Source organism: Rhinoderma darwinii, chromosome 1 (genome assembly GCF_050947455.1).
Source record: "Rhinoderma darwinii isolate aRhiDar2 chromosome 1, aRhiDar2.hap1, whole genome shotgun sequence".
Classification (NCBI taxonomy): Eukaryota; Metazoa; Chordata; class Amphibia; order Anura; family Rhinodermatidae; genus Rhinoderma; species Rhinoderma darwinii.
Window position 1 is genome coordinate 576,229,943 of NC_134687.1, and position 22,843 is coordinate 576,252,785.

Here is a 22,843-nt window from a genome sequence, read left to right on the forward strand (position 1 = left end):
ATTCTTTCTCTCCTGTTATTTCCACCCATAGGGACTCCACATGATCATTTCCCTCATAGACATAAACACACAGGATGGGCTTTAGACAGGATTTTACATATAAGGAATCCCCTTCCCCTTTCTTATTAGTACGATAATTTCTAAACAGACTGTAACCCTGTGAATTAACAGCCCAGTCATAGCTATCATGCAGCCATGTCTTACTTATCCCCAATATGTCACAATTCTCCTCCAGCATTATAAACTCTAATTCCTCAATCTTGTTATTGAGGCTTCTGGCATTGGTATACACGCACTTTATATGTTTATCTGTAACACTTTTCTTATTCCTATTAAATATTCTAACCCATTCTTCTATTCCACCCCCATGTTCATTTCTCAGCCCCAGCTCACTAGCTATGCTGTCCTCCCCTCCTATACAGTAATTGCCCTCCCCATTCCATAGTTTAAACACTCCCCCAACCTTCTAGCCATCTTCTCCCCCAACACCACTGCAGTGCTCCCCCTCCCTACCATAGAGTCTGTAGCCAACAGTCAGCTCAGTTCTCCAATAACCCAAACCCCTCCTTCCTACACCAATTCTTTAGCCACTTGTTCACCTCCCTAATCTTCCGCTGTCTCTCTGGTGTGACACATGGTACAGGTAGTATTTCTGAAAATACTACATTTGAGGTCCTTGCCCTGAGCTTATTACCCAAGTCCCTGAAATCATGTTTTAGGAACTTCCACCTACCTCTAACTTTGTCATTTGTGCCAATGTGCACCATGACCGCTGGATCTTCACCAGCCCCTCCCAATAATCTGTCAACCCGATCCGCAACATGCCGAACCCGAGCACCCGGAAGACAGCAAACTGTTTGGTATTCCCAGACTTTGTGACAGATTGCCCTATCCGTTCCACTAATAATAGAGTCTTCCACTACCAGGACATGTTTAGCCTTTCCTATGCTCCTATTCCCCACCTTACTGGAGCAGACATTCCCCTGGTTGCTAGAGAAGATCTCTAGCTGCAGCAATGCTATCCCTAAACTGACGTCCCCCTCATTTGCCAACTTGGCAAACTTATTGGGGTGCTCCAGATCAGGACTAGCCTCCCTGACACTCATCCCTCTACTCCGCCTTTTAGCAGTTACCCAACTAGCTGCCTCAACAGAATGAACCTCCATTCTACCATCATCCCCCGCATCTGTCCCAGTGAGTGCTTGCTCAGTTAGCAGCAAACTCCTCTCCATGTTGGCATTTGCCCGCAGTGTTGAAAGTTGCTCATTTAGATCCAGAATTGGGGTTTCCAAAACGAAAATTCTCACACACCCTGCAAAGCACTATGGTCCCTCAAACGGCTGTTCAAGCATAGAATATATGGCACAAGATGTACACTAGGTAGCATTGGCAGCAGTGGAGTTCATTGTGTCCAATGGGGTTATAAAATCAATATACCACAGAGCAAGTATTAGTTGAAGGAAAAAGTACACTACACACCCCAAACAACAATTTTTTCTAAAGTGACTCAATCTTAAGGTACTGAATTGTTATGGCATTGCACACTTGAAAGCAATGCATACTCCCAAGCTCCCACACTCTCTCAGCTGCTTGTTTAAAAAAGTTTTTATGCAACTCAACTGCTCTTTCCATTAGGTCTTGCACGCCAGATGACTACCACTTCTGCAAATGATGTCTGCTACTTCTGACTTATCTTTCACTACAGATGTGTCCACGCTTAGCTTTTCTTGCATTTCTTAAAAAACAAATTCAGTACAATACCGCAACATGCTAGCAAAACCCTTAACAGGCTGCAACCCACATCACAACCACTGGGTGGCCACACATAGACACATATAGCAAAGACATCTCGTGACAGAGTATTGCAAAATCATGTTGTTTTTTTTTTCAAAGCTGGTTATATTGCACCACACATCTCAGGATATGTTCTCTAGGTCACTATTTTACCTTTAATTTATATGTACCTTCCTTTCATTGTTTTATAATATATTTGATTTTATAATGTTAAGTTGATTAGTAAACAATATTAGTGAGTACAATTTCACATGGATGTCGTTGACCAGAGGCAAAAAAAAAACGACTAATCTTCCCCTTGGTGTGATGGATCCTATTGGACTCCGGCACTTCAATGCCATTCCTATCTACTAAATGTGAGTGCATATGACTTTGTGCTACTTATACAATGTACTATAAATTGAACACCAGACATATTACACTATACCAGTGTGAGGTATGCAGAGGAAACTCATGCAAACTTGAGGAGAATATACAAACTCCATGCAGATGTTGTCTTTGTGCTCAGATTTGAACCCAGGACCCCAGTGCTGCAAGGCAACAGAGCTAACCACAGTTAGTTGTGATTTTGCCTTTTGTCTGACTTTAGACAACCCCTTTAATATGAAAGACAATGCGGTGACTCGCTCATCATCCTGGGTTCGGCTCCCGTCTCCCCATCAAACAGGTCTGTCCGAATGAGAGCCACAGTACCCCGGTCTATAACGTCCATATACCCTAATAGGGGTTGCTCTGATTGGAAAACCCCTTTAAATAGCATTTTTCGTTTTTGTTATTTCTCTATTCATATGTTCACTCCACAGCCTCTGCTATGACTTTCTATCATCCTTGTCCATAAATCTGTTCTTGGACAAATCGTGTGCATTTTTATGTCGCATAAAGAGCTGCCAAACATAACAAGTTAAAGGGCATCTTGTAATTTACATAAATAAGAAATATATTCTGAATGTATAAAGTCCCTCTCCTGGACAGAGATATCTAACATTACTAAGCTACGCTGGAAGGAACAATGTTCTTCTCTCTTATCAGACGTCTCTTATCAGCTATTTCATACTTTGAGAGGCCGTCTGTAGAGTCCTTCATTAAAGTAAGTACACCCGTCATCAACTCTACTATCCTCTATGGGATGGTCCACTTTTTCTTTCATTACAGGGAGGCAGACTATGGCATGGTCACACTTTGCAGATCTGTTGCAGAAATGTAGATGACTGTTCCATATAGCTGAATGGAGTTTGTAATAATCCATGCACAATAATCCATGCAGACATTTCAAGCAGCCACAACTGTAGGAACATATGGTGTCTTCGTGAGAGCCCGTGTTCTCCCAATGCAATGTCTTCATACGGCAATGCAGTTGAGTGATAAAAAATCTACGCTTCTCTGTGCAAAACAGAATTCTGGTATTACAAATTCGTACCACACTGATCTATAATACGGCCATGTGCATGAGGCCTTAAAGAGGTTATTTCATAAAGACAGTTCTTGTGTATATGACGTGTTAGGGTATGTGGACCTCATAGGATCCCCTGTTCTGGACTCCCCTCTGAGCCAGGGCAGAAACCACTTACAAACAGGGATTTTCGCTCTGGCAGACTTGAGCAATCCATATACTAAGTATACAGCTATTCCTATGAATGGCTGCCAGGTAATGCCCCAGCTGTCTGCTGGGGGTGTCGGGAACTACGTAGACCCACAACAATCGCTGATAGCAGCAGCCACTCCCATATGAAAGAGGTTGTCTGTGGTGAGACAGCCCTGTTTTTCTAATAGTCTTCATAGTTATAACATTATCACCTTAAGCATTTATAGACACTGGGGGGAATGTATCAACAGGTATATGCCACTTTAATGGCATAAAAAAAGCCTCAAATTTTGGAACACCTGTTTTGCACAAAAATCTGTGAATGTTTTCGCTTTTACGCCGCTTTCACCGCTTTTTAAAAGAAAAAGTGGGTGGGGTTTAGCAGAATGGGGATGGGGCTACATGCGGTCCCACAAATTTACTAGCGTTTACGCCAGAAATTTATGCACATATATATTTATTATTGTTATTTATTTATTTTCTAATTATTATTATTATTATTTGTTTTTGAATGTGTTTGTTAATGTAGTATTCAGCTCTTTGATAGGTGATATAGACACAATGATCCTTTAGTAGTATCTTCCACTCCTATTCAACGAACTTGCTGATCGGCTTCTTGTAAAAATAGCTGGATGGTTGTCAGCACTCTTCCCAGATTCCAGAAGGGGCTAGTTCAGCAGTTCTCCCTGTAATGAAGACAAGCACTAAACCAACAAAGGAGTTCAGTCCAAGTTGAGTAGATCTGTATATTTGGCCAGCTAACTTGTTACTACTTTAAAGTATTGGGGTAATATGTTCAAATTCTCCTAGGTCAACATTTGTTGGTTTGTTCTCCACTTGTTTACATGTGATTCCTCTGGGTATTCCCGAGTTTCCTGGCATCTCGGTGTCTTAAAATTGGTCTGAACATGTACAAAATTGTAAGATAGAAAATGTAATTGTGAGCTGTACTGGCAACAAGTGGCTGATGGGAATGTGAAAGAACACATTCTTGCGGTGATATGTATTTACAATACGAAGTATGTATATGTGTATATATATATATTTATTTTTTTATTATTTATTTATTTATTTATTTATTGTAGTTATCTGTCATTGGGTTGTGTAACTGAACACTTGAAGGGGTTGTAAGCATCTTTTTAAAAAGAAGCCATGCAGTGATCAGAGATCACCACAGGTCTTGCTTCACTAATCCTTAGTGATCCGCTGTTATCTCTGGGGGACGTCATTGCCAGCAACACACTTGAATGGCTATTCCTTTAATCCATTGACATGCTTGGTCTGCAGGCGCAGGAGCTGATCTCACATAGAGGCGCTTTGTTCTGGCACAATGAGGGGGCACCTGAGTTGAGGACTCCCCTCTATGACGTCCATATGCACTAATAGGACATATAAACAGGGATTGTCGTGATGAAACTACCCCTTAAATAGGGTTGCCTAAAATTAGTAAAAAAATGCTTCTGATTATTTTCCAGAAACAGCGCCACTCCTGTCAATGGGCTGTGTCTGGTATTTCATCTCATTCTCATTAAAATCAGTGGGGCTGAGCTGTAAAAAAAAACAAAAAAAACAGATACATTCCATGGACAAACATGCTGCTGTTTCTGGAAAAACAAAACATACCCTTTTTTCTCATTTTGTACAAGCCACTTAATAGCCATATTCTCCATATAATCTGAATTGATTTAACCTCTCCTATAATGACCCTCATAATAAATACAATAAGCAGAGTCAGCATCACTATCTATTCCAGAGACAAAATGGCTGAAACAATGTCATATTGGCTTCATAGAAATAAAGTGAATACAGCGTCCCTTTTTTGTGTAAAATATATTTGCAGTAAGTTTTTGAAATCCAGGAATGCTGCAAAATCTGAATAAATCATGAATATTTCCGCAGGAATGAAAATTAGAAGACAGTTTAGGATAAAATGAGCTATATAGTGCTATGGATGATCGTACTTGAAGCTGCTAAGTACATATATAAATGATAGAAGAAAAGAACTTCCTATTTTCCTACTGATTCATTTTCATATTTTGCTCATCTTGGAGGCTTTACTTAATGCTCGTTATTCTCCTTGTCCCTTTAATGGTCATTGGGATATGCTGAGTGCAGAGAACCCACCTAGAGGACCCCCTCGATGCTAGCTCATCCTCTGTCAGGCAGCTCTTACTGCAGGCTGAAGCCCATTCTACTGCAGAGGAATAGTACAGTGCCATAGAGTGTGGAAGAGTGCAAGCTTCAAGCAAGCATAGCTAGAACTAGCTAGGTGAACCTGGATAAAATCCACAACTTCTAACCGGTCAACTATTCAGACGCTGCACACCCTGCGAAGAGTCCATGTCAAAGCCTCAAGTACAATGAGTCCTACCAGCGAAGATCATGAATGGAATTAAAACATTGGCATGTGACTGGCACCTATGATCTTATTCTCCACCTTGCAGTTTTATCAGAAGGCATTAATATGGCTCTGAGATATGCAAATGATCACAAGCATCAAACAAGATCAATAGTTTAGTCATTTTATTGCCGGGGAGTATCCAGCCTTTTATGAAGTCTAGCGTCATATAGGAATGGGCACATGACAGCAACAGGAAAGACATAGGAACCCGGATCTTTAAGGAGAGGCAACATACCAAGCACCAGCTATATTCATAGCATGTTTGCCTTTTTGCCCCTTTCAAGGAAAAAAAAATACATAGTTTACATGGACGTAAATGAGCTTGGATTTTACGGGGAAGAGGAAAGAAAATTTCCCTTGGCAATATGGCAACGCAATTTCAAGTTCGAGATATTTTTGATAACTCCTGTGAGGTTTGCACAGTCCAAAACACTGATGTGACTAACTATCTTCTGCAATACAGGTTTATTCATCACCGCACAAGGCATTAATGACTGAGCTTGGAGTTAACTTTTTTGTTTTTTTTCTTGCATATTTTTGGCTAATTTTTTTGTGTGTTGAACTGAACATTGTGGCATAAATGGATGGACCGATGCCCGTGAATCACTGTGATAATTTGTTCTTCACCTCCTGGACATTGATGTGTTCATGGAATATATTACTGGCAATAACCTATGACTCCGAAAGAGTTGCTATTAGATTTTGGATTAAATCCATTGAAATTGTGAAAGGAAAAGAACAGCTGGGAAGTTAATGTAGCAGGTCCTGTGAAAATGATGCACGTCAATAATTTTCCTTTTCGGAGACATTCTTGGATATGGTAAGTAGTTGATATAACCTTCAGCCGGTCACATAAAAAATGTCCGGGGGAGTGTAATGAAATGTCGAGTCTTGTATTACTGGTGTGTTACAATAATTGAATGAAAACCCCAATATTAGGAAATATATAGAAAAAAATAATTTGGGCAATTAAATAACAAAAATGGAAAACAAAAGGACTACATTTTGGGTTAAAACATTTTTACAAATGTAAATGCAAACAATCTGGTGTGTGAAAGCTTCAGCTTGTAATACCATGACCTGTGTTGGCTCTACTTCTCCGCAATGTTATTTGCAGAAACTGATCAGATAAGGCTGGTCAGTCCTGCAGAGACCAATGCAAGATATGTGGGTAATATATGTGTGCTGCTTTCTTGTTTGCTATATATATATATATATATATATATATATATATATATATATATTTAAGCCGTTTTATATTGCTGTATATTGTTACTGTGGATTTGAAGGTGGAATACCAATATCACATAATGTATAAGGCCCCAAAACAGGATGTACTTAAAAATCAAAAAATATACTAATATACATATATGAACAGTATACCAAGTGACATTGTGTTTATAATGTGTCTATTTCTAGGGTCTGGACAACAAAATACCCTTTTTTCCAAAGTTGATGATGTGCCCCTTGTAGATGCATAAAATGGGGGTATTGCAAAATAAAGTATTAACATTAAAGGGGTTACTTCATCATGATAACCCCTTTTTTAAATTAAGTCGGTCCAGGCATTATTCCGGCTTTTAAAACCCATGGCGATCAGTTTTTATACCTGGCGGAAGGTGCGGCCGGCCATACATTTCCTCTGTATCGGACCCTATTTGCAGTTCGTATATGTACTCTAACAGGTCATATGGAAATATGGGGTTGTTTTAACGAGAGAACCCCTTTAAAGGAGTTTTCCGAGTTTTTACAATAACCCTCTGTAAAATGGATATGACTACAAACAACAAAAGATTATATATTCACAGTTTAATTACCCACCGTTACTGGTCCAAAGCTACTCTTCTACCCGCTGCCAGGTCCTGTATAACGGGAGTGATGATACCAGTGATTGACTATCCGCCCATGACCGTAAATTATTAATCCCAATTCAGAACTAGTTTCCTAAAAGAATACTATTATTGAAAAAAATCTTCCTTCAGCAGTGAGAGAGAGGTTGTCAGTATTGATACGGTATAAATGTTGTGTAAGGTCTGTGGATATCATAAAAATGTTATCAAAGCTGCAAAGGTAAATCAAGGATAAACTAGAGCTAGTCATAGATGTAGGGTAGTCAAAAGAGAACGGAGATACCAGTCCCATGTTCTGCTCGGTGGACATGCATGTTATTTCAGGGGATAAGTAGCTGCCTGACACCTATAGGTACCGCTTCTCTCTCAGGGAAATAACTGGAATAGGCAGGAAATACACATCCTACTGGATCTTTGTTTCCCTAAACTATAGTTCTGTCAGGCTCCATAGACATTAAAAGTATTGCTGAAGCCCATCCAAAAAAGCAGGATTCTCCTAGAAAAATCTAAAATGATCCAATAAAAATCTATGGTCAGCATTACAATTCATTTGGTGTAAAGTTACTATGGTTTTCCTTTACACACGTCAATCTATGTATATTGACGGGAACGTAACAAAATGTTATAAGTTTCCAAGCAATGTACAGCATATGAAATATTGTACATGGATCAGTCTACATTAAAGAGGTTGTCCGGGAATAAACATTGGTGCACTGTATTTAGGATAGGCCATTAATGTGTGGTTGGTTAGAGCACGACTGCTGGGACCGCCAGCACCCAAGCGCCATTCACTTGAATACCTGCAGTACCAGGTATAGCCGCATTTACCGATGTGCTACTCTGCCTAGATATTAATTGAAGGAGCTGAGGCGATCACTGGACCATCTCCTATAGTCTGCTGATCAATGGGATCTGTTCTGCAGAGTCACAGCTATTTTTTCAGCCGGGAAGAAAAATCAATTTGTTCTCCCAGCCCTGTATCCAAATACCTTGGGCAAGGCAGAATAACTTGTTAGCGCCCTCCTGGCACACAGCACTTGGGCTAAATGTCCCGTCCCCCCCCCCTCCTAGCTTTGGACCTGCTGTTCCATACTAAAAAGTTCAACCACAATCAGACCACTGTGGTGGATAGAAACTATAGGTGCCAATTCTGCCAACAAATATTCAATGTGAATGAGGTCATTTAAGGTGATTTTAGAACATTTTTATTTTTCTCGTTTTGGTTTGTAGCTGTTCTCTGGAAAAAAAGACGTTTTGCTGTCAGAGTAAAGTGCACCAAGAGCATATGTACCATAGAAGCAGCCCATGTAGCTGCTATGGGGCCACAGCACAGAGGGGCCCCAGCCCTCATTGGCTGCATCCCTTATTTTAATGTGTGATGAGAAACAATTCAGAAATCTCCTATCCACAAGCCCTACAACATTAGGAAACAAGGATGCATGGAATCAACCAAGGATCATGGAAAATAAATGGTGGCGGGGGGGATCCTACAACAATTCCTCCTGTCTTATGTGGTTGTAGTGTGGTGTTAGGGCTCTATTTTGATATTTGCTATGTGGCCCCTTTTCCTCTCTGAGTGGCACGGATTCCTATATACAATAAATATAAAAGAAATGAGATATTTACTTTCCATTCCTAAGTTTATTGGACTAAACATAGGAAGCGTAAGGATTTATTTCATATAAAGAAACTTGTTGAGCACAGCAAATACTCTGTGATATGAATGTGTCAATACTCCATAAATTTTATCATGAGGGTTTTACAGCATTAATAGTGGGTCATACGTAACTCCTTAATGTGATAAGTGCTTTAGGATTTTGGCCCCATTCGAGATAACCTCTCTGGTTGTAATGACTTTGCACTTTGTATTGTTGAGTAATCTCAGGATACTCATTGACAGTTCATTTGTAGGTAAAAAAAAACAAAAAACACACTTTTTTGTACTTTATTGTCACGCTGATGGTTCCTTCAATATGCGCTTTTGAAAATCTCATGCATTTTTCTCATTCGAGGTGATTATAAAGAGGGTACATTTTGCAAAGAACAGCAAGGGCATCAAACCATTTCATTGGCAAACAACGGAAGGAAAAGTGAACTTACTATAGCCTTTAATGCGCAGCCAATGTTCTACCCTTAAAAGTAATATAATCTTCCCACACTGTCTGATAGGATAATGTGTAGTGGACTGTCTGGAAATCACCCACATTTTACAGCATATTCACTTGCTACGTTAGTCATGAACATTTTTGCCTTGAATTTTCAGATTAGTTTTTATATGACGTAGGAAACTACAGGGGTGTCCTGTCCTATTGTCTGAATGGGTCATCTTGCCATTTGGATACTTGGCGCTACTTTAACGGTTTAAGTTTATTAGGGAATCGCATTATCAAAAAATTTCCTGGTGTCATGTTTTTACAAAAAAATATCCTTTTTTATTATTAGCAGTTCCCTAATTTGGTGTTACCAGAAACATTAGGTCACATTTGAAGTTTTTACATCAATTGATACATTTTGTTTAATACAATGTTGTAAGTGATATAAATGTTATGTGTTTTTGTAATGACTGTAGATTTAATGTGAATATATGTTGTATGGTTCTAAAACATGTACATGTCATTTCTGAGTTTTTAGGTACATGTTTTATGATGTTGCCGATAGATAGATAGATAGATAGATAGATAGATAGATAGATAGATAGATAGATAGATAGATAGATAGATAGATAGATAGATATGAGATAGATAGATATGAAATAGATAGATAGATAGATAGATAGATAGATAGATAGATAGATAGATAGATAGATAGATAGATAGATAGATAGATAGATAGATAGATAGATAGATAGATAGATAGATAGATAGATAGATAGCTAGATAGATAGATAGATAGATAGCTAGATAGATAGATAGATAGATAGATAGATAGATAGATAGATAGATAGATAGATAGATAGATAGATAGATATGAGATACATAGATCGATATGAGATAGATAGATATGAGATAGATAGATATGAGATAGATAGATAGATAGATAGATAGATAGATAGATAGATAGATAGATAGATAGATAGATAGATAGATAGATAGATAGATAGATAGATAGATAGATAGATAGATATGAGATAGATAGATATGAGATAGATAGATATAGATAGATAGATATGAGATAGATAGATAGATAGATAGATAGATAGATAGATAGATAGATAGATAGATAGATAGATAGATAGATAGATAGATAGATAGATAGATAGATAGATAGATAGATACTGAGATTTAATTGGAGAATAACAAGTTACAGCCAGGCCCCGTGGACGGCCCCATACTGCCATTGACGGTATCCGGGAAGGGCCCAGTTTCGGTTAGACACCCTGCAACTGCAATCATTACATTACTGGAGATAGATATGAAGTAATTTGATAGATAAATAAAGAGATAGATATTAGATACAGTAGATAGATATGATGAATGATAGCTACTAATATCATAGATGACCAGGAAGATTAACGGGTGGATAGAAATAGATGGATAAATGGAGAGAAGACAAAAAGATTGACAGGGGAGGAGAAAATTAGATGTTGGACAGAAGTCCAGACGCTGTCATATTCCTCTAATAATTCATACCTTGTTTTATTGTTTGACTCTTGACTTAGAAGGACGTATTTGATTAGGTCTTATTGCCACATCCATTTACAGCACACTCTGAATGATGTCGGGTATGACATGCAGTGAATATTAACAACTTCCTTGTAGCAGTTACTGTCATCTGTACGCTTCACACAAATATTCTTCTTTTCCGTCAGTACAACAGCGTTGGAACTTTTCTGACATCTCCATCTTTATAATCAGACATGAATTATACCCTCTTCATTAAGCTGAAACAATGAGTTATATAGCAAGCTTTAGTATTGGTTGTAGTGAGGTACAGCAGGTGGTGATTATTGGGGCATGGCACAGTTAGGATATGGTCACACTGCCTATTTTCAGCCATTTTTTAGGCTGTAAACTCTCTGAAAAATGACTAAAAATACAGAGTCTGAACGCCTCCAAACATCTGCCCATTGATTTCAATGGGAAAAACGGCAGTTCGTTCAGACGGGACTTTTATTTACCCGGCCGTTTGAAAAAAAGTCACGTAAAAAAACGCCCCATAAAAAGAAGTGCATGTCAGCTCTAGTGGGCTTGTAAAACAAGTGGTTTGTATATCAAGTGGAGTTACAAAACCGGAGTTAAAAAGAGGAGTTAAAGCTCCTGTAAGTACTCTTCTTTTCTTTTGCATTAACAACTGTTCTCTGTTTTTTTTGTAACTGGGATAATGGACAGCAAGATTGGAGGTTTTCTTCAGTGCACAGTTTGCCATATGTATGCACGACTGGAGCAGGAGTTCCAGAGTGAATATCTCTGTGGCAGATATGAGCATGTTGGTCACCTGGAAGCTCGCATTAGAGATCTGGAGGAGCAGAATGCAACACTGAGGAAGATAGACAATCTTGAGCGGAGCTTGCTGCTCACGGAGCATGCAGTTAGTGGGTTAGAACTGGAGGGTGAAGACATAGGTCAGCAGGACCAGGTAAGTAGCTGGGTTAATGTAGTTAGGGGCAGTAGAAAGGGGTCCAAAGGAAGGCCAATCCTGTTTCTGACATTCCAAGCAAAATTGCCAAGTTGGGTGATGATGCGAGGGTGTCGGTCTCAGAAATGGCAGCCCTAGTGGATACTGATCTCCCTAACAGCCGGGAGAACAGCCCAGCTAGTAGTCGGCGGGATGGTAATGCAGGTAAGCCAAGACAATTGGTAGTTGTAGGGGATTCTATAATCAGGAAGACGGATAGAATAATCCGTCTCCAAGACCACCTCAACCGAATGTTTCGCTTTCTCCCTGCCAGGGTGCGGCATGTGGTGGAATGGGTGGACAAATTGCTGGGAGGGGCTGGTGATGATCCAGCTGTTGTGGTCCATGTCGGTACCAACGACAGAATAAATGGTAGGTGGAGGAGCCTAAGAATAATTTTAAAGAACTAGGCTACAAGCTGAAGTGAAGGACCTCCAAGGTTGTATTCTCAGGAATACTGCCTGTGCCATGCGCATCACAGGAAAGACAGCGGGAACTCAGGGAGTTAAATGTATGGCTTAAAGAGGCTCTGTCACCAGATTTTGCAACCCCTATCTCCTATTGCAGCAGATCGGCGCTGCAATGGAGATAAGAGTAACGTTTTTTTGTTTTTTTTTAAAACTAGCATTTTTGGCCAAGTTATGACCATTTTTATATTTATGTAAATGAGGCTTTCTAAAGTACAACTGGGCGTGTTTACAGTAAAAGTACAACTGGGCGTGTATTATGTGCGTACATCTGGGCGTTTTTACTTCTTTTACTAGCTGGGCGTTGTGTATAGAAGTATCAGCCACTTCTCTAAACAATGCCCATCTTCTGGCAGTGCAGACACAGTGTGTTCTCGAGAGATCACGCTGTGACGTGACTCACTTCCTGCCCCAGGTCCTGCATCGTGTCGGACGAGCGAGGACACATCGGCACCAGAGGCTACAGTTGATTCTGCAGCAGCATCAGCGTTTGCAGGTAAGTAGCTACATTGACTTACCTGAAAACGCTGATGCTGCTGCAGAATCAACTGTAGCCTTTGGTGCCGATGTGTCCTCGCTCGTCCGACACGATGCAGGACCTGGGGCAGGAAGTGAGTGACATCACAGCGTGATCTCTCGAGAACACGCTGTGTCTGCACTGCCAGAAGCTGGGCGCTGTTTAGAGAAGTGGCTGATACTTCTATACACAACGCCCAGCTAGTAAAAGAAGTAAAAACGCCCAGATGTACGCACATAATACACGCCCAGTTGTACTTTAACTTTGAACACGCCCAGTCGTACTTTAGAAAGCCTCATTTAACTAAATATAAAAATGGTCATAACTTGGCCAAAAATGCTCGTTTTAAAAAAAACCAAAAAAAACGTTATTCTTATCTCCATTGCAGCGCCGATCTGCTGCAATAGGAGATAGGGGTTGCAAAATCTGGTGACAGAGCCTCTTTAAGTCTTGGTGTAGAGGAGAAGACTTTGGGTGCCTAGAGCACTGGGCTGACTTTTCATTGGGGTACAAACTGTAATCTGCAGATGATTTGCACCTAAATGGAAGGGGGTCCGCTGTGCTGGGGGAGAGAATTCTAGCTGGGGTGGTGGAGTATTTAAACTAGGGCTGAGGAGGGAGGTCAATGTAGAAAAAAAAGGGGTAGTCAGGTTAGAGAGGGGTCAGACTATATTGGTGGGGGGAGAAACAGACTGTGGGGAGAGGACTAGACAACAGGATAAGGAGATCCTTTTGTTACAAAACAGCAGTGTAAATAAAAATGCCCAAATAATGTCAAATCACATTTCTGATAATAAAAGTGAAAAACTGAAAGGCAAGTTAAGGTGTATGTTCACAAATGCCAGAAGTCTAGCAAGCAAAATGGGGGAGCTGGAGGCCTTGATACTGGAAGAAGATATAGATATAGTTGGTGTTGCTGAAACATGGCTGGACTCTTCACATGACTGGGCTGTAAATCTACAGGGTTTTACACTGTTTCGGAAAGACAGGACAAATAGGAAAGGTGGTGGTGTATGTCTGTATGTGAGAAGTGATATGAAGGCGAGTGTGAAAGAGACAATAGTGGGTGAATACTGTGAGGAGGTTGAAACCTTGTGGGTGGAATTACAACGGGAGGTAAACACTGAAAAAATTACTTTTGGTGTAATCTATAGACCTTACTATTTTATGTTGGACTTCCTCTTTTATTGTCTTTTTGATTTCTTCATAGGCTCCGTTCACATCTCGTTTTTAATGTACGTCTAACGTGCACATTTTGACATGAAGTGTGAAAATATGTGCCACAGCATCCTCTGATAAATTTGATATATATGATGATCTTTTCCTATATTCTAATAAAGATTAAGTATTCTATCATGAGATGGATATTGATATGTCCATTGTCATGTAAATCCATCGATACTTACAGTGACTTTCTCTTCATCTGGCGTTCCTGTGATGGACATCTCTGTTACACTCCTAAGACGATCGTACCTCTCGATTTAAGCTCACTGACATGCACAGTGAATTGTTTTTCATACTTGTTCATTTGGCGTTATTCCTTTCATTTGCGCAGACGCAAGGACCCTTCTTTGATTGGCCGGTTAGTAACACTATGTGATTGGAGCATTTTGCTGTCCATCATTTTCACCACAGGACCGATTGTGAGTCTCCTATTCGTTGGATGTTGGTTGTACTTGATTGGAGCATATCTTTTAGTTTAGGGGCTGTTCTTATGAGGATCATCGCTATTGGCAGCATTAGTCCCGATGACGTCAGAAGTAAGGTCATAAATAGGAGACTCAGCTGCGTTCGCCGCCATTAGCCCCAATGTTCCCCTGAGGACGCCACTTCGGTGGTGAAACATGTCGGGGGGGCTTTTTCAGTTTTCATTTCAATGTGTTCTGACAAATTTAAGTCCCTACTCAAGCAGACTGCTGCCGCGAATCTTAGGTGTTCTACGTAGGAAGTACGGCCATTTGAGAGGGTGGTTTGACTGCACTCAGATAGTACTGACTATTGAATATCAATAGTATCGCTGTATGGAGACTTTTCAGTTCACATTGCGGTTTCAATTTTTATTTGTATGCCTATAGTTATCCATAATAAAGCATTTAATGGATGTCTGGGAAACAAGGGCTAATCTTTTTGGCGATATTGATGTGTTTTTGTATGTACTTCAGCCCACCAGACACCATGGTCTTCTTTTTGTTTGTTTTTTGTACAGCATGTACATTGATACGTCAAAAGTTTTTATGTCACAATATATAGGAAATTGCCCAGATGATGTGTCAAAACATTTCCACCCCCTGCCTAGCCCTAGCCCCTAAGAACTGGCACCAGAAAATACTATAGCCACGCCCTACTATTTACAAATCTCTATTGATTTTGCTAATGAACAAAAAAAGTATATGTTTTTTTGAAGAGAATCGACTCAAACATATAAAAACGTATGTGACAAAAAGATGTTTAAAATGCATACATTTTTACATATATGTTGGCATATACTGCAAACCTGTGAACTAAGCCTTATGATCCTAATAGAGATAGTATTAATAAAAGAGAGGCATTAAAGCAGGTTTAATGGCTTTGCAAAATAAGTAGCACTTATCCTTAAAGGCTGAGGAACTTTGTTAATTTGGCTATAATTTCCCATACACAGGGCTGGATTTACCTACAGCTTAGGCACAGTAGGCCTGTACCTATAGGCAGCACTGGGAGAAGGGTGCATTGCAGAGGGACATTAACATGTAACATTACCATGGACATTATTTATCTGTAAATATTATGTTTTGATATGTTACTAAGGTATTTACAGTGCTGCAATGGAATGGAATAAAAGAAGGACACCCAGGGAGAGACGAGCAGATGGGACAAGAGAGCCACAGTCGTGTGGTTAGATAAATAAAAGATATCTTAGGCATGAATATTGCAGACTAAGGCCCGCATTTTTGGGCCGTTCTCCCATACAAAGTATGGGAGCACGGCCCGTAAAATTAAAAAAATAGGACATGCTCCATAATTTCCGACACAGTTCTACGGCACAGACACCTATCCGTATGGATACGGAAAGGTGTTTGCAGACAATAGAACTGAATGGGTCCGTAATTGCGGACTGTATTATGGAGATTTTTTACGGTCGTGTGCATGGGGCCTTAGGAATCTCTGCTTTATATTCTAAAAGTAGGAAAACATAAACATAAAAGACATAGATAAATGGAGGTGTGGCTTTCTTGATGGGCGGAGTTTAAAGGGAGCGTTTGCAGGCTCCTGACATGTAAATCCAGCAGGATTTTGTTACTGGGCCACCAAAGAAAATGATTGAGGAGTGGTCTAACTGGCTCGTAAAGTCTACACTTCTTTGTCTTGCACTGTTTTATCAGATCAGAAGATGAATCAGCTCTGTATAATTTGCGCTCCGAAACAGCAATTGAGAAGGATTTTGTAAGACAATGCCATAGCTGGGTAATCTTCGGCAGAAATCTAGAGGTGGGTGTATTGCAAAAGTGCAAGGTCCTGACCATTATTCAGCACTATTGTGTTTCAGGTCTGCTGGCACTTAGCAAAGTATTGATTAAATAGTGGGTGCGAAAAACCAATTTAATGCTATTCAATCATTGAGCGCTTCCATAGGGTGATGAGTAATATGATTTTGTGAAATGTTGGCAGCCAGTGAGGTTCATCACATAGAGGATGAGATAATATATTACACTGAGCAAATTCAGCTGGGTCCAAAAAAATAAAAAAAAGTGTTTTCAGCTTCTGCTTTGTCTATACTAAGCTAATGAGATGACAAGATAATTACATCCTATGTTAAATGTCTTGTTGCAGGAACAGTGACCTGCTTCATCTTGGAGTGTATTTCTGATTTTTTTTCCACCATAAACTGCATATTAAGATTTGCTCAATATAATTTGATACTTTATGGTTCAATGTGAAGAAAGCATCACATAAAATATTCTAGTGAGATAGATTCAGCAACATAAAACTGGATATAGGGTAGATAAGATTGTTCCTTCAATTCTCTTTAGGAACAATCTAGATGGACATTTCTACAGTAGAGGTTTAAAAATGGTTAATTTCTAGAAAGACATCTTCTAGAGAGATTTTCTTCGATGTCCGCAAACATGGTGTAGGTATTATATGGGCTGAACCTGCCACTGCTCTAGACCTGTTGAGTCAGGGATGTTTTCGGATGCCTCTCCATGTGCACAGCAATCAAAAAGTTAGCAAACAGGGCAGGGTGAATTGACCTGTGAGTCACAATGGCCTTCTCCTCCGCAAGTACTGTTAATCGGGTTAAGGGAGAAGGAAGTGTCGGATCTCACAATACTAAAATGGGATGTAGTGATGTTAACCAACATAAGAAATTGGACCCCACTTTACTATAGCGCCCAATGTCAGATTCGGGGTCTAAGGGTCTACCCCTCACCCTTGATTTTGGTTGAATATGGTTAAGAACTCCAATTTCTCATTAAATGAATTCAATACAATCTGCTAGCAAAATCCTTCACAAGCGGCAATTCACATCACAACCACACATAGACAGAAATAGCATGTACATCTCATGACAGAGTATTGCGAAATTATGTTTCTTTTCAAGGCCGGTCATCTTGCGCCACACATCTTATGTTGATATGTTGAAATAATAGAAAAGGTAAGGAAGGTCAACCATGTATACAGAACATATGGACATTCACTTCTAATTTACTTATAATCTTTGTTGTTATCGTTGATTACACAGAACATACAATATATGGCCATAAGTTGACGGACACTCCAAATTATTGAGTTCAGTTGTTCCAGCCACGTCCTTTACAAACAGGTGTATAAAATCAAGCACACAGTCATGCAATCTCCATAGACAAACAGTGCTAGTAGTATGTGTCTACACGTGGCATTGTCATAGGATGACACCTTTGCCACTAATACGTTTATGACATTTTTGATCTGCTAGATCTGCCCAGGTGAGCTCCAAGTACTAATACTGTGAAAGAAAAACATCTAGGAGTAACGATAGCTCAACCACAAAATGGTAGACAATGCAAATCCACAGAGTGGGACCACCAAGTGCTAAAGCGTGTGGCGTGAGACGAGTTCCAATCTTCCTCTGGAAGTGACCATCAGAATTGTACATCAGGAGCTCCATGAAAGTTTGGGAACAGTTTAGGAAAGACATTTTCCTTTTCCAACATGATTGTGCCCTTGTACATAAAACAAGGTCCATATAGAATTGGTGTGACAAGTTTAATGTGGAGGAATTCAAATGGTACACACAGAGCCCTGACCTCAACCCCATCACTCAAATGGCCTGTACAGAGCCCTGACTTCAATCCTATCCAACACCTTTGGGATTAATTGGAACGCCGATTGTGAGCCAGATCGTCTCATCCAACATCAATGTCTGACCTCACAAATGCACTTTCTACTGAATGGGTACAAATTGCCACAGACTCACTCCAAAATCTTGTGGAAAGCCTTCCCAGTAGAGTGGAGGTTGTTATAGCCACAAAACTCCATATGAACACCAATGGTGAGGTGTCCACATACTTTTGGACAGTTCATCATCAGTAAGGCCTAATAGATTATTTGTGAATTAACCCATAAGATATTAGCCATATTTATATAGGCTTTTGGCCTTTTTTTCTCTGTCCAAGCCTGGGCCCACCTGAGGATCCTCTGGTAATCTAGTGGGACAGTAGGACCCTAGTAGGGCTCCCTTTCTTTCATTAATTTCCTAGGCAGTTCAAGTGCAAGTCACTTTTGTGTAGTAGTAGTAGTAGTAGTAGTAGTAGTAGTAGTAGTAGTAGTAGTAATGAAATAAACGAACGTCGCAAATCTTAATCTCTTCTGCCACTAAGAGAGTTTACCAATGGTGTCTTGTAACCCCCATACACAACAGATCACTGGAAAATTTTTCGAAAAGAAATGTAATACGAAAAATACTGAAAATGTAAAAGCTTAATATATTAATAATTAGATTCTCTTAATATATGACACAAAGGAAGTGTAAAGAAGGATTATGGGCAAAAAGGGAGGTAAATTACTCAAAAAATCATCGTGAAATCTAGTGGGAAATCTATAAAAAAAATAACAAAAATATAAAAATGTAAAAAAGGTTGTAGGGTAAAAAGAAGCGGAGCCCTAATGGCACCTATTGACACAATCATAGCCACATGTCTGTTCTCTTGTTAGACAGCAGTGGCACAGATATTGTAGACTGTTTAGCAAAATAACCTGCAGTATAGTACTCGGTCCTGATACAACTCACTGCGTAACGTGTGCATCACAAACCACCATATGAACCATTAAGAAGCCGAATTTAGTAATCAACCTAAATATACTTGAACGTCATAGCAACAATGAATTGATCGCGTTCCATTAACTGATACAAACCAACGACGTGTGTTGTGGAGGAAATGCAATATCCTTTAGTCTTTACCAATTTGTAATTGTCTCTGGAAATGCATATACTGATTATTTTGGGGGGTGGTGGTGAGATATGTAAGCAAGATAAAGGGCAAATGATTTATAGATTACTTTTGTGCAATTAATAGGTGTTTGAAGGTTATATCAAGGTGAATGTTACGAAGCATTAACGTACTGCTGAGCAAGCTGCCACATCCAGATAGGATCGCCGCAATGACTGCACAGCTTCACCTCCCCCTAATATCATCACTGAAGGATAAAACATACGAGCAATGCTTAGGGCTGTAGGGCAGGTCTAGAATCCCAGCTGCAGAAGACTAGTGACTAATAATGTAGAAATGTTGTACTCTATATACTGAGCTTGGAATGGGCTCTATATAGACAGTGTCAGATTCAGCCCAATAACGGTCAATATTGTAGGGGTAATTAGAATCCATCTCTAAAAGGTTTTTCTCACGCCATGTCAATAATGCTGTAGACGTGAAAAGAACAAAACAAATCATTAACCCTATGGCATGTGTAGACTTCCATTAAAGAAGCTTTTGAATTGGTCATGCAGAATTGTGATGGTCTCTATTTTATGTAAAATCTATGTAGGCAATTGTCAAAGTAATTAAGAGATTGGGTACCAAGAAAGATTGTCAAAATTGGTATTTGGTTTGGAAGATTGCTTATCTGATGTTTAAATATATCAATGGTGAGTACAGAGATCTATCTCATACCTAGACCTACCGTGTTTCCCCGAAAGTAAGACAGTGTCTTACTTTCTTTTTATCCCCAAAAGCCCCACTATGTCTTACTTTCGGGGTATGTCTTATATTGTAAAAAAATTGTCGAATTTATTATTATTTTTTTTTCACAAACTTTATTTAACTGTTTTACATTTTTTTTTTTAGTCCCACCAGGGGACTTCACTATGCGATGTGCCGATCGCATATATAATGCTTTGGTATACTTAGTATACCGAAGCATTATTGCCTGTCAGTGTAAAACTGACAGGCAACCTATTAGGTCATGCCTCCGGCATCGCCTAACAGGCAGATGCTGAAGGCAGACCTGGGGGTCTTTGTTAGACCCCCGGCTGTCATGGAAACCCGACGGCGACCCGCGATTTGTTTGCGGGGGCGCCGATCGGGTGACAGAGGGAGCTCCCCCCTCTGTCAAACACATTAAATGCTGCTGTCACTATTGACAGCGGCATTTAATGGGTTAAACTGCCGGAATCGGCGCGCGCTTCTATTCCGGCAGTTGCAGCAGGAGCAAGTGCAGGGGACGGCGCGGTGACGTATGGAGAGGGGGGCGGCGCGGAAGTGGGCAGGAGGCGGCAATACCCCCGTGTTTCCCCGAAAGTAAGACATATGTCTTACTTTCGGGGTACGGCTTATATTAGCCGACCCCCCTGAAACCCCCGATACGTCTTACAATCGGGGGTGTCTTACTATCGGGGAAACACGGTATGACCATAATGTCTAATAATGCCAGAGGAAAAAAGGTTTCACCATCAGCATAAAAGAGGATTCTTTACTGTAAGAGCAGTGAGACAACGGAGCTCTGCCACATGGTGCTATGATGTTATGTAATGACTTTAGAAGGGAACTGCATGCCTTTCTTGAATTATATAAGAATTCAGGGTATCTGTATTATATTGCCGAGATAGTTCAATGATCCAGATATTTATTCTGATTTCCATAATTGGAAGCGGGTAGGAATATTTTCCCCCTAATATGAGGCAAGTGCTTCTTTTGCTGCAGCTTAGTAGATTTTTTTTTAAATAAATTGGAACGTCTGAAGCCTCCAGCAGAATAATGTCCTGGTTACGTTCAGACTCAATATTACATTGCTGCATAGTAAAATGATTGACCACTGGTCACTTGTTAGTGTTTGGGCTATGTACTGATGTACTGTCCTTTTACAACTTGTTCCCTTAAAAAAGAAAATATCACAAGACCCAGGATGGGACAAAAGTGCTGGGCAGGGATTTAATGTTTGCATTGTCCTTAATGTAAATGTAGTAGGATGTGACTAGAGATTTGAAGGGGCTATCCCATTTGGATAATCCCTTATCGAAATGGGGACCTGCTGCCGATTAGGTGATTGCTAGGGGTCCAACAGCTGAAACTCCTGCTTATAAGTGGTTATCGCTGGGAAAAACTGTGGCCACTGATGGAGAAATGTGGTATTACATGGCACCCATTTCACTAAATGGGGGACGATGTAATGACTGGGCTGAGTCCGCCAAAGAGGAGGCCGCTTTTTGCATCAGCTTTCCGCTCTGACTAATAAAAGTAGTTCCTCCATTACAGGGCAAATGGACAGGGGGCTCTCATAATGAGCCAAACCCTTTTAATTACACCATTTAATGTAGTAGGTCTTTGGTCAATCCTCGCTGCAGGCAGTTTTTACAATTTCATAAAAACTGATATAGAAATATAGCAACAGTGTATCCCTGTCCAACATTGGCTCAGTAGATTTGTCTTTAGCTGTTTTATTAGCTGTGTATGTCTCCAGTCAGGTTCTGTACGTTTTGCTGCAAGATGAACTTTGCCAGATTCATCTTCTTTTTTATTTAACGTGAACAATTCTTGACCTTTACTGTCAACCGACCGTCATTGAGTTCTAAGAGGCGATAAAGAGAAGACGGGAAATTCCATACAAATCCTTAGCACAGGTAATAAAGGTGCTTTATTTTACTCATTGTTAACACAATGAGTTATCTAGTTGTGCTAGTTGTCATATTAGTTATTACATTCACTCACACTTTGATGTTGTATGATGTAATACTTGAGGGTTAGTTAGCCTCTAATGTCCCTTTTACATGGGCCGATGTTTGGGGGAACAGAACGCTCGTTCCTGAGCATCAGCAGGTGTAAAGGGGGCCAGCGATCAGCTGATAAACATGCAAATGCTCGTTTGTCACCTGATCACATCTTTTATGCAGTCCCAGATGTGCTGCCGACAATGACGCAAACTGTATGGTGAAGAACTATCTCGTTTATCCCCATAGAGTTCAATGATTGCTCCATGTAAATGAAACAAGTGCCGATCAACGTGCCACATCATCGATGAACGCTCATTCACTGGCATATATTTACAGATCCTGGACTTTTCAAAGGTGCTTGTGAAGCTGAGCTCCAAATAAGCTCCACTAAAACTTAGGGCCTGTTCACATCACCGTTGTTCTTGACGGAACCAATAGCGCAGTCGACTATG

At 40.1% G+C, this 22,843-nt stretch overlaps 1 protein-coding gene across 2 annotated transcripts in view; it reads left to right on the top strand.

Moving 5' to 3' along the window:
• The window catches only part of PDE4D (phosphodiesterase 4D), an 825,997-nt gene that overhangs the window by 191,272 nt on the left and 611,882 nt on the right, over positions 1–22,843 (top strand). Inside the window, exon 1 of one of the 2 annotated variants that reach the window (XM_075839382.1) lies at positions 5,608–6,597. The exons of the other annotated variant lie outside the window; for it this stretch is intronic. Coding sequence (XP_075695497.1) covers positions 6,551–6,597 — 47 coding nt within the window. The 5' untranslated portion in view covers positions 5,608–6,550. Of the gene's footprint in view, positions 1–5,607; positions 6,598–22,843 lie in introns of those variants that run through there. 2 annotated transcript variants of the gene reach the window in all.